This window comes from Mesoplodon densirostris, chromosome 1 (genome assembly GCF_025265405.1).
Source record: "Mesoplodon densirostris isolate mMesDen1 chromosome 1, mMesDen1 primary haplotype, whole genome shotgun sequence".
NCBI classification, from domain to species: domain Eukaryota; kingdom Metazoa; phylum Chordata; class Mammalia; order Artiodactyla; family Ziphiidae; genus Mesoplodon; species Mesoplodon densirostris.
The window spans coordinates 196223625-196239404 of NC_082661.1; the positions used below are offsets into that span (position 1 = coordinate 196223625).

General features: G+C 39.5%; 1 protein-coding gene across 4 annotated transcripts in view; it reads right to left on the bottom strand.

Annotated features, from left to right (window-relative positions):
* Nucleotides 1–13068, bottom strand: part of HNRNPD (heterogeneous nuclear ribonucleoprotein D) — a 17004-nt gene extending 3936 nt beyond the window's left edge. The window contains exons 1-4 of one of the 4 annotated variants that reach the window (XM_060113781.1): nucleotides 12537–13068; nucleotides 10630–10686; nucleotides 1399–1567; nucleotides 622–783 (exon numbers count right to left, since the gene is read on the bottom strand). In XM_060113781.1, coding sequence (XP_059969764.1) covers nucleotides 622–783; nucleotides 1399–1567; nucleotides 10630–10686; nucleotides 12537–12769 — 621 coding nt within the window. In that variant the 5' untranslated portion in view covers nucleotides 12770–13068. The remainder of the gene's footprint in view (nucleotides 1–621; nucleotides 784–1398; nucleotides 1568–10629; nucleotides 10687–12536) is intronic. The other 3 variants (XM_060113795.1, XM_060113788.1, XM_060113804.1) reach the window with 3 other exon arrangements.
* Nucleotides 13069–15780: the final 2712 nt, after the last annotated feature.

Consider the following 15780-nt stretch of genomic DNA (forward strand, 5'->3'; position numbering starts at 1 on the left):
GAAAAGCTAAATATACAGATTTTTGTGGGAAACATCTCAATTCCTAAATATTAACAGCTAAACATGCAATATGTTCTGCTTGAATCAAACCAAGGATGTCTGCAGGCTGTATCTGGGTCCAAAACCCACAAATTTCTCAACCTAGCTTTAAATCATTAATTCATAAAAGGAATCTGAGTCTATAATTAGTCTCATAAAATTTGCACATATACATGTGCTTAAATTGAGAAGGCATTACACCCTACTGTTAGTTTATTTCTTCCCTATTGTCAACTGAACCATTTTCTTCTACATCTCAGGTAATCCAACCTGAATTTCTTCCTCTTGTTTATAGCTTTCTATTAATCCAGTAAATTCCACAATAAGAAAATGTCTACTTCATCTTTGTGTATGGTATGCCCAAGGATGCTATGCATACAATAGTTCAATAAACTAGAAAATGCAATCATCTAACTTTCAAAGACCTGCTAATAATGTATTTATGCTGTCCTTATTTCAAAACAAATCCCATAATCTGTCTAAACTTCAAAACAACTTCGGAAAACCCAGTGAAAACCTATAATGTGACAATTATATTCACACTAATTTTAACAAAAACTAGGTCAAAATATTATCACATACCTCACCAAAACCACCAAAGTACTCCCTTATTTTCTCTTCAGGTGTATCTGGAGAAAGGCCACCAACAAAAATTTTTTTAACAGGCTCTTTTGTTTTCATGGCTTTGGCCCTCTTAGGATCAATCACCTTCCCATTCAATTTATGTTCTTTCTGATCCATGACCTAAGGAAATTGAAATTTTTCATTTGAAAGATGTATATCTTAACTAAAGTTCAGAGATTATTAACTTACTTAAAAATAATTATAGTTAAATAACTATAGCTAATGCCAGGCATATGTTGACCAGCTCACAATTAAACTGTCAATTGTGGTGATGTGATATCAGCTAATATATACCAATGTTTAAACCTAAAAGGTCAGTAAAAATGAGGAGTTAATCAATTACTAGACAACCACCATGCCTTTAACTATTAGCAATATAAGCATGATTGCTACTTCCCTGTAGCCTAAAGACTAAAATGTAAAATAATTCAGTCAGAAGTTTCTTGCCTAGCAAATTTCAAAATCTGTATTTCTGTGAACTTATCACAGCATATCCTTCTAATTAGGCATCTTTAAGGTTTTTAAAATTAATTTTAATACAGTAGAGCCTGGCACACAGGAAGTTTTCAGTAAAAAATTCTTGAATCTGACTCTCTTCATAAAACGTATTGGCAAGAGCTGTTATCTCTTCCTTTGTATGACTGCAAAAGGGGAAATCACAAATAGGCAAATTAATTGTATCAAACTATTCACATATTTTATATTATTAACTGATTAGAACACATGGCACACTACCTTATCTACACTCTCCGATTCTTTAAATAGCACAAAGCCAAAACCCCTTGATCGCCCTGTGATAGGATCTAACTTCAGAGTGCAGTCTACGACTTCACCAAATTTGGAGAAGTAGTCCTTCAGATCTTTCTTTGTAGTGTCCCAGCTAAGGCCTCCTATAAACATTTTCCTGTAAAGACAAAAAGCAATATTAAAATGCTAAAAAAAATTTTTAAATTTTGCCTTAAGTATCCACATCAATAATACCTTCCCCCAAACTGCACCGATTTACTGGGCAGTGTATTAAAATGTCACTCTTCCTACATAACCACATATCAAGAACACCCTATTACAGTTATGGAAAGTTTTGTTTGTCACTACTGCGCCTGCATAATTACAAAATAGGAAGCAAGCAGCAGATTAAGTCTTTTGACTTGCCAAAAAGAGAAATGTATCCCCAAAGTAAAAATAGTATACACTGTCTTTCTTAAATTACAAGTTAAATACTGGTAATAGCAGAACAGAATTTCACCTTGAAATTTCTCTTCCAAATCTTTATTAAACTTATAAAAAGGCTATGAGGTCCCCATTAATCACGGTAACTAGCATGTGTCTATGCTGAAGCTCCTTTCTTAACTGTTCTCTCATTAACAAAACTCTTAGCACATAAAATGGGAAAGTCTCACAATTAAGCTGTAAACCAAGTTTTTCGATGTGCTAAGAATCCTTAATAAAGACAAAAGTAATCACGTAAGCAATTTAATGAACAAAAAAATTACCCACTGAAGCACAATCCACTAATTAACCTAGATGATTTATTTCCAGTAGAACCTCAGTTAACCAGCAATAAAATATTTAAACCTTTAAAACGCTAAAAGTGACAGGTGGTAAGTGGAAACCACCAAGACACTTTAAAACCAAAAATGCATCCCCCCCCCAAAAAAAATTTAAAGTGAAATCTTACTTTTATTACAGCAAAAGGCCATAAAGCTCAGATCTGGCAGCTCTGTGATCCCTTTTACATCTGCCCCCTTTACCCACTCCCACAAAAGAGCTAACATATACCTCCCTCCTAACCTTTAAAGAGACAGGACTAGAGATTGTTATTTTAAGGATAAACTGTCAGAATTTGTTATGTGAGGGCTAAAAATCAATTTCACCATCGGAATAAAATCATGCTTGGTCAATGACTTCTATCTTTGCAACTGCAGTGGGTCAGGGGGAGGGGTGGCGATGGGGGTGTGGTGCTAACTTCCAGCTCTGAAAAGAAATGAAAGCGGGAACATCTCCATCTTGTGGGCTTTTTAGGATATCGCCACTAAAGCCAATTCTTGCAACAAGAGGACAAAGTCTATCCCTAGAATAAGATCTTGCTTCTGCTTAACCTAAAGATGCCAGATTAACTGAGGTGTTACTGATCTTACTATTTTACCAGACTTGTTCTTACTTCTAATAAAGTTAGCACAAAAATATGCTTATTTTTAGGCATATAGTGTGCTTCCCATTTAGGTTAGGTTTTCAACTTGTACCTGTATTCTAGAGCTGGGCTATTTATATGCTTTACATTCAGGACTTCTGCTAATAAAATTTCCATGCTTCAAGAAACTTTTATTAACTCTTTTTATATTTTATAGTCAAATGAGCATAACAAAACACCCACAATGTTGTACAGGTATTATTAATGTTTACTGCCAATTCCATGGGGAAAAAAAGTTGAGGTATTTTCTCAATTACATTTTCTTTCATATCCAGTGAAATAATATCCAGTCCAAGTTAAACTGCCTTAAGCACCTTTATTTTTAACCTAAAGATCCAGAGCACTTCCTTCATAGATGAAAGTACATTACCAACATTTACTCTTTCAAGGTGAAGATAACACTGCTGTCTTTTTAAGGATGAGAAAGAAACGGACTTCAAGGTAATGACCTCTTGCTCAGCTATTCATGGAAAGTTCTAGATAGAAACTTCAATTAAATTGAAATTTAACTATTAAATTACCACTTCTGTGATTATTACAGAAACTTTCCATCGATAATTTAACAGTCTGAAATTATTTCAAGCTGAAGAGAATAATAAAAGTCTTTTTAAAAAAAACCTAAAATTGAAAGGCAAGAAAATTCTGTGTCTGTCCGGTCTGTTCCTCAGAGACAGAACTAGTTTTGATGTTATTTAACCAAGGCAATATTTATATTGAGTTGTGTCCTCAATTTAAAATTAACAAAAAATAATTACAAAGAAATAAATCAAGAATGAGGCAAGTTCTTTAATTCACAAACCCCAAACCTTTTCTCAACATTGGGAGTCAGTTTTCTTAAATACTAGACAAGCATACTAATTCATCAACTGGCCCAGTAAGTGTTCTCTAAAGAAACTTTCCACGTTTAATAGTCTTGAGTAAAGAAGTTGTTAAATGTGTCTACCTTAGAGTTTAAAAAGGTCACCGAAGAGGCTATCCTTCTTAAACAATCAAATCCCATTTATCCAGAATATTAAATGTCCTAGTCAACTATAATTTATACATCCGTAGAATGATTACTGTTTCTCAAAAAATTAGAGCAAAATATGTAGTAAAACTTCAGCTATCCAGCACCTTTAGAGAATGAGAAGCCAAATATTCTACCTTCCTTCAAGCACTGCCTGCCTTCCTAATCTCTCTCCCCAATTGTTTTTAGCCTTCAATTACTTGGAATGATTTTTTTTTTCCTATGGCATATCACACACACTCTTCTGCCTTCCTAATCAAATAGAGTAATCATGATTTAACATTGAGTCTGTCACCACTAACACACTATGCTGCATGCCCGTAGGGTCTTCAGAACTTAGAGAACTATTTATTAATACACTAAGTCCATCTTATTTCTTAGCTCTTTTAACAAGTTCTAGTTTTCATTTCTGCCAGATTAATCAGCAGCTGCTATTCTAAAATGCTTCTCCCCCTTCTATTTTTTAGGAAGTTAGCCAGCACTCAAACTTTTCAAATTTGGGGTAAAGTAAAAGTAAACAGCCTCTGAGCAAGAGCCTAACTAGCTCTTTTTTGAGACAAATTCATTACATTTTGGCAGCCCGAAAGCACTCGTTTTCTTCTGCTCTAATAAGGAAGGGTGCTGCACAACTGATAACCTAACCAGACAGGTGGATATACTACAATGAACACATACTGTACCAATACTAAATCTAGCATATTAAATAAATTCACCCCATTTTTACTCAGTAGACACACCAAAATATACATGTGTAACAAATAAAAAGACTGTTATCTTAATTCTGGATAAATGGGGACTTATTTTAGCCTCTCCAGAACATCAGCATTCTGACATGCTCTGCCTCAAATTACAGGATGGTATGTATCAGATGGTATCAATTTAAACTTTCTATATTTTATATTACTGTATCTTGCTTAAAACACAATACCTAGTGTCTGTCCAGATTACCTTTGCTGCCTTGAACACAAAGACTGACTTTCAAGTTGCTTTCACCCCTGCAGAGATGTGCAAAACACTTTACAATGAAGGAGAGCTGGAACTTCAGAAAAATCCTGAGCACCGCAAGTTAAAACTACAGCACAGGACTTGCTCAAGTAGCAGAAATGGGCCCCTAATACTGCAATACAAGCTTAAAATTTGATCCTTACTTGTAAGTGAATCAATAATCCCAATTAAAGTGTAGGGCTTTACCTACAGTATCAAGTTTAATTTCTTAATCCTATCTGTAAAGTTATTTAGTACCCCAAAGGCAATATAGTATTCAACTTAAAACACCTACTCAACAATTGAAATATTCTTGCCTTATAGATACTGACATTATACCATACTATAATATTAAATGACAGGCACAAAGTTATACAACTCAGTGCAGATAACTCTCCAAATGAGAATTTAGGTTGCTTTGTGGGACATTCTCTTCGAGAGGAAGTACATTTAGAGGCAGTAAGCCAAACTGCTTGGGGTTTAAATCCTTCCTCCAGAACTAAGCTTACCTCTATCTGCAGTGAGGATTTAAATGGCACAGAACATGGTCTGACACATCCCAAGTGCTCAATAGAAATAAATTACTATTTAGTAGGGATAGAGCACAATCTAAATAAAGCAGTTTTTTCACTTACTCAATGGCTTAAATTTTTTTTTAATCTGCATGAGCTGTATGAAGTTTCCAACATTAAAGGGAAAAGGCCAGGATGAGTTTTATATAAACGGATCCTAGGATTAGTTTTAATGCTAAAGACTTAACCCAGAAATTTTAAATATCCCATGTAAAAACTACAGACTGGAAATTAGGTTTTCTAAGCTCTTAAATAAAATGTAGTTCCAAAATCACACTGATGACTTGTCTGTACTCTATATAAATGCCAGTAACTTCAGTAAGGAATAATTTCAAAATAGAAACAGCAATATATATGGAGCAGTGCTGGCTGGTGGAAACTTGCTCTAATACTGTTTTTTCCCATCTGAGAACTTTACTCTCACTACTACTGAGGTCTCTAGGTTTAACACTCTACTCAACAGTAAGTATTTTTTATATAAAGACACTTGACCCTACTACCCTATTCAAGGTAAATGATAAAGACATCATTACACTTTTTCCCAATTTTGGAAAGGGAAAAAAAGGATTCTGTAGCTTTTAAACACTTCCTAACAACTCATGGCCTTCCATATGTGGTTTCATAACAAATTCTGACAGTTTAAAAACTACAACAGCATGTCGATCTGATATCCATTTCAAGTACACAACATAACTGGCCAATCACCGTCACCTTTTAGAGTAATGTTACTCAAGCATACCACTAATCCTTATTTAAATAAAACTTCTGGTATTTTATCCTTAAAATTATTCCTTTACAATCCTAAAATGACATTAAGTATAGTGAAATCTCACCAATAGATAAGAAATGAGTATTTATTTTCCTTATAAAATATAGATTTAGCTTAAAATTAAGTCAGTAGTTAACCTAAAATGGGGAAGGGTTTACTTTTTTGCAACTAGATAGTATCACATGGTTATCATTTTAGAATCTGTATAAAAATACTCTTGGAAACAGTTTGACAAACTTAAGTCAATAAAAAAGATTAATTCCTCTAGGTAATATATTAGATCTCATTTCTTCATACTCTGAATGAACTTAAATGACTAAAAAAGATAAGTGAGTTGAAACATAACAGCTAATAAATTAAACATGACGGTTTTTGAATAAACTTCAAAAGTTTAACCCCAAATCTCCCCTTTTCTTCATTTCATTCCCAGGCAGGAATGACATCTTGTATTTTTACTTTTAAAATAAACTCTCAATCAGCTTTATAAGGTAAACTCTCCTCTACCTAGAGGTTAAGGAATGGGGTTTCCTTAACCTAGAGGTTAAGGTTCTGGTTAACTGAGATTACTACACATTCACAATTCTATAAAGTTTTTTTAATTAGAAACCAATTTAAATATCAACACTAAACTCAGAAAATGGTTTTTACCTTTCTTGATGGAATTTCAGAATCTTGCAATGCTTTAAAATCACATTACTTTTTAATAATATAAGGGGGAAATTATGTAAGATTCATTCCATGACATTATTGGTTAGTTTTTGAGCATATTAGCTGATAGTTTTTCATCTATCTTTCTCACAAGACTTGGGGTAGGGAAACTAGAGTTGAGTTTCCTGGCTGTTTGGACTTTATGGTAGTTTCAAGTCTAGATAAGCAGGAGCTTACAGAATAGGACCCAATACTTAAAAACTACCACCTTGATTATTGGCCAAACACTGCTAGTAATAATACGTGGCTCCCCACTCCACCCCCAAACAGTCTTAAATGTCTAGCTCCAATGTACAATATTTAATACTCCAAAAACTAAAACATGCTTACCTTTACTCCACAGGAGTAAACCACTGGCAGTATCAACTATTAAGGCACAGGATAAATACACACAAGCTATGAAAGCAGGCTATGTAGTCAATCTTCCTGTGGTGAGCATTGTTTCCAACACACAAATCAGCAAACCAAGTAACGAACATGTTATATTACCTGAGACCACACTGTTGGAAGTGAAGTAACAGAAACAGATCCCACGCTTCCAGCATCCAGTTCAGTGCCCTATCTACTAAAACGTTGAAGCAGAACTAAAGTTGTTTCACTCCATTTGTGAATCTGCACACACTCGAGGTGCACAGGTTTAATTGGAATAGGGAAAAAGTTATTATTCTATTACTTTTTAAATGCTTTCAAGCTAAAACTAATCATTCTCCATGTTGGCCATGAATCACACACAATAGCAGATTCAAAACCTTCTTATATTATTAAGTGCACCCTTACAGATGACAATACCCAAGCAATGTTTAAAAAAAAAATACACAGTAAGTATACACTTAATTTATAGAAGGGGCCACAAGTGTATTTATCTCAAAAAGCAGCACTCAAAAACTTCAATGATATTCTCCAATTCCAAACCCAAAAGGTCAGGTGATTTTTAGTATCCTTCATGATAAATAAGAATTTGAAATGAAAAGAATTTAGTACTTCTTCCTTAGGTGTTTAAATCATCTCAAATCTGGGGGCATCCATTACTAAAATTAACCCAGGAAACTTGTCAAAGATTCCCAAGAATGCTAAAATTCAGACCCATGTACTCAGGGTCTCAACTTTACAGTAAATCCAACTTAGGAATCAAAGGTCCGTAAATTTGGCCTAAGACTGCTTTATCTAAAAGTAACTGCTCTTCTACGAAGCAAACAATGTTCAAGATGCCCCAAAAGCACTAGGGTATAGATTATAATCTCAAATATTTACAACAACAAAGTGAGGTAAACCCATTTCTTAAAATTTAGACAGGAGACAACCTACAGCACAATTAATTCACAAAATCCTCAAACAGGAAGAATCACACTTGAGTTTATACACTAATGGTTACAGAACTAGATCAACAGTCCTGTTATTAGAAAAGTATTGCTGTACTATGGCTCATAAATGAACGGGATTATTCTGCTTCTGACCTAACCCAATGCAGGCAAGTCAATGTACCTACCTTGAAAAATTGCAAGCTACTACATTACAGTTCCCCAATAATCATGAGAAAGTAAAAACTATCTCCAGGTAGCTTGCTATACATAGCATGCATATTTTGCCAGACACTAATTTTAAAGTACCTACACACTGAAAGGATCATAGCCCTATAGAGGACACAATGAGTTCACACCAAAATGGGAAATCTCACTGCAACTGCTTTTAAGTAAAAACTAGGGATGAAAAATTATAATGAGGTGAACTCAGGAAGGCATTTTACTATGGAAGTGAATAATTACTCAAAAGGTCCATAGTAAATTGTGGAAACACTTTACTCCACTAGAGGTGTAACAAGCATGTCCTCCTCAAAATAGCTATTCTTGTATTAAAAAAAAAAAAAACCACTTAAGTCTGCAACAAATTGATTTTTAAAATAGTTTTAGAATGAAATTGTAATTCACTTCAGTCTCAAGTTAGAATTGTAAAAAGATACGCACAAAGAAATGTGTTTAAGAAATTAAAATTAGATTTTATATCTAGTAACCAGTCTTACCCTCACCACTATTATGAAACTTCTGCCCAATTTCCCTCAAACTGGCAGACAGAGAACAGACAGGGTGGCAAGTGCAGACACCAAACAGATTAAGTCTTGAGGGCTTTTTGTTCAGAAAGAAAAACAAGAATATGTGTAAAGGATGAGGCTAACTGACCAGAGAGTAATTTTTTTAAAGTATTTATTTATTTATTTGGCTGCGCCGGGTCTTAGCTGTGGCATGCGGGAACTTTTGTTGTGGCACGCGGGGGTACATTATTTTAAAGGTCAAATATTAAACTTTAAAAATGAAAATATTTGTTAAATTAAACTCAAAGTAAACCTCATAATCTAAAATGTTCATTAACTATAAATATTTAATTGTCCATTTTTCCTAAGAGGTCAAAAAACTTGCGAAGTTATAGTATTAACTAACAGACCACATATAATTTCTGCAAGCGTCAAAGCAACGACCTTTAAACATAAGTTTATGATCCTTTCAAATTACTGAAAATTGCTTACATATTTGAAATATGTAATGGAGTAATGAAGTCAAGTACAGTTATAATTTATTCTTATTTAGTTTGCCACTATTACCTAGCAGTGAAATTGAACTATCACAGGACCAAACAGAATAATTTCCATCAAAAAACTTTTATTCTGGGGACTTCCCTGGCAGTCCAGTGGTTAAGACTCCACGCTCCCAATACAGGGGCACGGGTTCAATCCCTGATCTCGGGGAAGATCCCGAGTGGCGCGGCCAAAAAAAAGAAAAAAAACCCAAACAACTTTTATTCTGTATGTCACACTTTATCTCCAATATAAAACTGGACAGATTTCAGTTAAAGAAAATAATAACCTCCTGTAAAATGTAAATACTGTCCCAACTGGACTCTTAGAATGTTGTTTGTACAGATGTTAAGTCAACTATCTGCAAGTTACTGGCCCTCTAAACTCCAGTGGTGGTAGATACAAACTCCTGGAAAACTCAAACATAATCCTGAAGGCAGAAATACTGACATTTAGGGGAAGAGGAGGGATAAAAAGAACAATACTCAATCTACCAGCCTTTCAAAAAGTCATGCAATTGTGAATACACGTCAACCAACCAACTGTAATTAACATTCCAACCAAATCACACTGAAAATCTAAAAATCTGATTTAAGCCGTAGTGGAAAGCCACATCAGCACGCCTTTAATAGTACATGTGCAATTCTTATTAAAGTTCTATTTACAAATATGGTTGGTGATTAAAAAAGTCATTTTTGCATATACATCACTACTTTAAAAATTGTTTTACTACTGACATTTCCAGAATATTTCAGTATAACATGCAATACATTTTAAACACACAACACTTTATTGTAGCAGATAACCTTCAGGTAAAACATTAAACTTAGAATTACACGAAAAATTTTTTTGTCTTAAAACAAATCAAATTTAAAATTAAATACTTTCTTGCCCAAATATAAAAATATCATTACTAATTATATTAAGCTTTAATTGGCCAAACCACAATTACATGCATTACCACAGACCAAAAACCATGTAATGGCATCAATTTTGCCCAAAGATCACACATGATGCCTAAAAAGGTTTTATATCCCAGGTACAAAATATCCTACTGTACTAAAGTCTAGAATTTCCTGGGGATCAATGGGCAACTAACCAATACACAGCCTCCACATGTTATGACTATTGAAACCTTTATATTACAGAAATAAAATTTAAAAGTTTTACCATTCTTCCCGCTGTGCCGTCGCTGCTTCAGAGTGTCGTGGGGAGGAGTTTGAATGGCTAGGGAATTAACAACCGGTACAGCAACCAATCAAAATTCTAGTTTTAGTTTTTGACATTGTTAGGGTTAAAACTTTAATTCATTTACACTTCGGTTCAACAGTAGATAACTACAAAGGCAGCTGCTTTGTGACTTGAAAAATCAGAACAGAAAGCCCGCCCCAAACACTAAGTTACACAATCATTTGGGTGCCTCTGTCCAAAGAACAGAATTCAGAAAAAAACCAAAACGTTAAAAGGCTTAAGTTTCCAAATATTTAACATATCCCTTTCTTAAACTATGCTATATATAATTCCAGATAAATTAAGAAAAGCTCGTTTCCCATCCCACCTCCACTCTCCCAAAGCCAGCACAATCAGCAAAACAGCCCGACAAGAGTCTGCCTAGGCTGAGAATATTAAATCCTATATTCCAAAGGGCTTATCTCTCCCCCCTCCAAAGCTTGTGCTTTTTCCTAATTAAGAGAATGTTTTCCAATATTGAGTTAAAGCGACATTTTATTGCTTTTACCTTCCAGCCAACACCTTTCTCCTTGTTACAGCGAAAAAAATTACACACACACACACCCCAATTACAAAAAGTAAAGGAAGCGTTAACCCAACATCAGCGATCAGTAACGGGAATAAGAAGAAAACCCAACCAAGAACCCCTGATTTAGTCCCTCCTGCTAACTCCTATATTCTGTTCCCGGCTCCCAAATGCTGCGTTCTAAAAAATTTTATGCAGCTTTAAATAACATATACAACGTATTCCAATCGCAGGAAACAAGTTACTACTTAAAAACCTGCAAAAAGAATAAAAGCCATAGCACATTACAGAATTTGTTCATTTTATGAGAGAAGGCTGGTGGGCCTCCTGTAACTCAAGTGGGTGAGAGCGGGAAGCAGAAATCAAAAGAGACCAAAAAAAGGATTCTGGGCACGGCGTGGGTTGTAAAAAATGAAAATTGCACAGAAAAACTAAGGTAAGAGTACACTATCTGTAGGAACAGTTGAGGAACCCAATAGCTGAGGGCGCGAAAAAGGTGCGCGGTTAGAATAACTCTGCGGGGTGGGGGAAGGGCGGTCAGCAAGCCGGAGGTAGAACAGCTCCAGTCAAGTGCAGGCTCCGCCGACAAGGAACTTAAGGAAAGCCCTTGGAGCAAAACCAACGAACCAACAGGCGATTCCGGGAATTTCACCAGGCCCAGTTGGTTCCGTAGACTGGAAAGTGGGGACTATGCAAGCAAGCCGTTGTGCGATGGTGTACAGTAGAAAAACGAAAAGGCTGAGGCGAAACTTACTCAAAATACTGAAAAACATTCGGCCTGAAGCCAAGACGGGAGGAGCAGAGCTGGACAACCTACGCGTTCCCCGAAGCATGTGCTTACAAAGAATGGCATCGTCTAGGGATGCTGCAGTGAGAAGCACCAAATAAACCTTAGTTATCCAGGCATAAAGGCTTTTTGTGTCTGACTGCGTTTTTATGCCCAGGACTTTAGAAAACTGGGGAGAGAGAAGACAGCGGGAAAAGAAAAAAGGTACCCCTCGACAGGCGGGAAAAAATCCTGGCGGCCAAGTCGGTGGGAGGAGACCCAAGGCGAGGGAGGGAAGAAGGGCGGGCCGGGGAGCAGCATGGTGACGGCTAAAGGTGGAAACGTGTGTGATGGGGGAGGGGGCGATTAGCAGGCAAGGGAAGAAGGAAATGAAAGCCCGGGGGAGCCCGGCGTAAAGAAGGGGGTAACACTGCAAAGAGGCTGCACGGGAGCCTGGAGCACGGGGGGAGAACGGGAACGAGGCCTAATGGCGGGGGAGAAGGAGGGGGAGGGGGGATAGTTGGGCCTGACTATCCCGGGCCGCCCCTTACTCACCCTTCATCCTCCTCGTTCTTACTGGCATCGATCTTCGCCCCCTCCGACTCGGCGCTGCCTCCTTCGGTGCCTCCGGCCGCGGTTCCGCCCCCGGTCCCGGCTCCGCTTCCCGCCGCCGCCGCTGCCCCCTGCGCCGCCGCCACCATGGCTCCCTCCTGTTCGCCCGCCGAGCCGCCTACCGCCGCTGTTGCTGCCGCCGCCGCCCCGTCCCCGCCAAACTGCTCCTCCGACATAGTGCTACTGCCTCCGCCGCCGCCGAGACTACACCCGCCGCTGCCGCGAATCGAAACTAGCAGCAAAGTAATCCCCGCCGCTGCCGCGCGCCCGCTCTACCGCGCGAAGCACACAACAAGACAGAGAAGGCGCGCGTGGCTGCAAAGGCTCCTGCGCCTCTCCCCGGCCTGCCCCCCTTGCCTCCCACTCTCGCGTGGCGCGCACTCCCACTCTCGTCCGCCGCACTAAAAAAGAATAAGAAGCAGCGGCGGCCGCTCTCGCCTCCTCCTCGCTTTAATGGCGCCGCCGCGGACCACCTAAAATGGCCGACGGAAGAACGGCGCGTCCCGGTCACGTGGCGCGCGAGCGCGCCCTTTGCACCTCCCCCGCCCCCTCTACCGCTAGTTTTTTTCCCCTTCCTCCTCAGTCCCGCCCTCTCGCTCCCTTTTATACCTTCCTCGCACGCGCTGCGCCGCACAGCGTGGGGCCTTTAAAGGGAACCGGAAATGGCGTTCTATAAGACGGCCGCGCGGAGACCATCGAGAACAAGGAGCGCTGTTTCGAAGGCGCGGCTAGAAGGGCCCCTTCGTCCGCCGCAGCTTTTCCGAGGGTTCCTGGTCGGCTTACCCCAATCCCCACCCCCACCGCCAGCAGCGGGCGGGAGCAGCGGCGTCGGGCAGGGGTGTGGTAGCACCTCCCGGAAGGCGGCCGTGCCCTGTGCGCCTGCGGATTTGAAGTGGGGGAGGGGAGGCGCACAGCCGGCTGCTTCCCGCGGGTTAGTGGTGCCAGCCCGAGAAGGGAGGCTACCCTGAGGTGTCGGCCTTGTCTCACAGACTCCGGGGGACGCCTGGCTCGCGGTAGCCTGAGCGAGGCGCCGCGGCTGGCCGCGCGCGTGCACAGACTGCGGCAGCTCCTCCGGCCGCCGTAGTCGCCCGCGACCGGGTGACATTGAGGTTTCCCCGGCTGCAGCTGCCGCGCTTCCCAACCCCTGGCGGGCAGGTTGAGGCCGTTGACGATTAGGGCTGCTTTTCTTTTAAGAGTTGCTTTCCAAGTAAGACTTCTGCTTCCCTGCTTTTCTCCTGAAATTTTTCGTCAGAAGAAGCAGGTAACTTGCGTATTTTAAGGAACAGAGATTGTTTTGCATTGCTTGCTGTATTTGAGGATCCTGAAACCTACCATGATTCTTTGAACATACTAGGAGTTAGGAAGGGTGTTAGATCAACCAAGAGTTCACTTAAGTTCATGGTTTTTTAGCCCTTGTACTAAATAGAATATCTAAATGCTGCGAATCTTCTTTACAAGGTTTCTCTGTTGTGTTGTGGGTTAGGGGAATTTTCTGTTGTTAAACACGGCTAGGGGTTTTGTGCAGGGTAACAGTCAAGTTCTTTAATAGACCTACTCGAAATCCCAAGCGCCTTGGCTGGAAACTGGATTATTCGGGCTTTGGGATTTGCTGCTTCCTGCAATTACATCTTGAAGAAAATCAAGTTTTTAGGTACTTCTTTAGTCAACAAATGATTATTTGCCTGTTTAGCGTGTGCCCAGGCACTGGGGAAACGAAGACTAGTGTGAAATATCGAAAAGAACTCTGCAGAGTTTAAATATTTGTTTTCCACTATGTAATTAGATGAATTTGTATTAACACTATCCAAAAATCTCAAAGGAAGAACACTTAATTTTTTATAATTAGTCAAGTTAGCAGAATTTGCATGACAGAATAATTAAAACTCAAGAATACAAATCAAATTCTGGAAACGTCTTAAAAATATAATCTTACTGAACTCACGTATTACGTAAGTCACACACAGGCAGGGCCAAGAATGTGTATCGCAGATCAAGTGATAGTGACTTAAGGTATGTCTCCACCTGTCAAAAGTAGTAGCCAAGGGACTTCCCTGGTGGTCCAGTGGTTAAGACTCCACCCTTCCACTGCAGGGGGCTCGGGGTTGGATCCCTGTTGGGGGAACTAAGGTCTCTCATGCAGCATGGCACGCCCCCCCCCAAAAAAAAAGGAATAGTAGCCAAGAAGAAAGTGGGTATTGTGCTCAAACCAAATATTCCAACTTAGAGACAACTAAGAAGAAACTCACCTGAAGGGGGTGCCTGTTGAATCTCTTCTGTCTTCAAAAGATGATTCTTTTGGGACTTCCCTGGTGGCGCAGTGGTTAAGAATCGCCTGCCAATGCGGGGGACACGGGTTCGAGCCCTGCTCCGGGAGGATCCCACATGCCACGGAGCAACTAAGCCCCTGTGCCACAACTACTGAGCCCGTGTGCCACAACTACTGAAGCCCGTGCGCCTAGAGCCCATGCTCCACAAGAGAAGCCAACTAAGCCCCTGTGCCACAACTACTGAGCCCGTGTGCCACAACTACTGAAGCCCGTGCGCCTAGAGCCCATGCTCCACAAGAGAAGCCAACTAAGCCCCTGTGCCACAACTACTGAGCCCGTGTGCCACAACTACTGAAGCCCGTGCGCCTAGAGCCCAAGCTCCACAAGAGAAGCCACCGCAATGAGGAGCCCGCGCACCGCAGCAGAGTAACCCTCGCTCCCTGCAACTAGAGAAAGTCCGCGTGCAGCAATGAAGACCCAACGCAGCCAAAAATAAATAAATTTTTTAAAATTCTTTTGCTTTTAAAAAATTTTTTTAATTTTTATTTATTTTTTTATACAGCAGGTTCTTATTAGTTATCCATTTTATACATATTGGTGTACACATGTCTCCCAATCTCCCAACTCATAGCACCACCACCACCACCGCCACTTTTGCTTTTCAGACAGCTTTAGACATGCCTGTCTCTTAGTAATAGACTTTCCCAAAAGGTTTATTTTAATTCACAAGTAGCGCAGTAACTTCTGGACTTTCTTGGAGTTTATATTAAAAATTCCAGGAAACCTAGGAATGATTTTAAAGCTAACACCTTTATTATGTGTTATGTGAGTATGTATGATGCCTTATCACTCATATCCCTGCATATTATGGTCCAAATCTCTGCATCCTATGCTCCAACATCCACCCAACATTCTTCTGA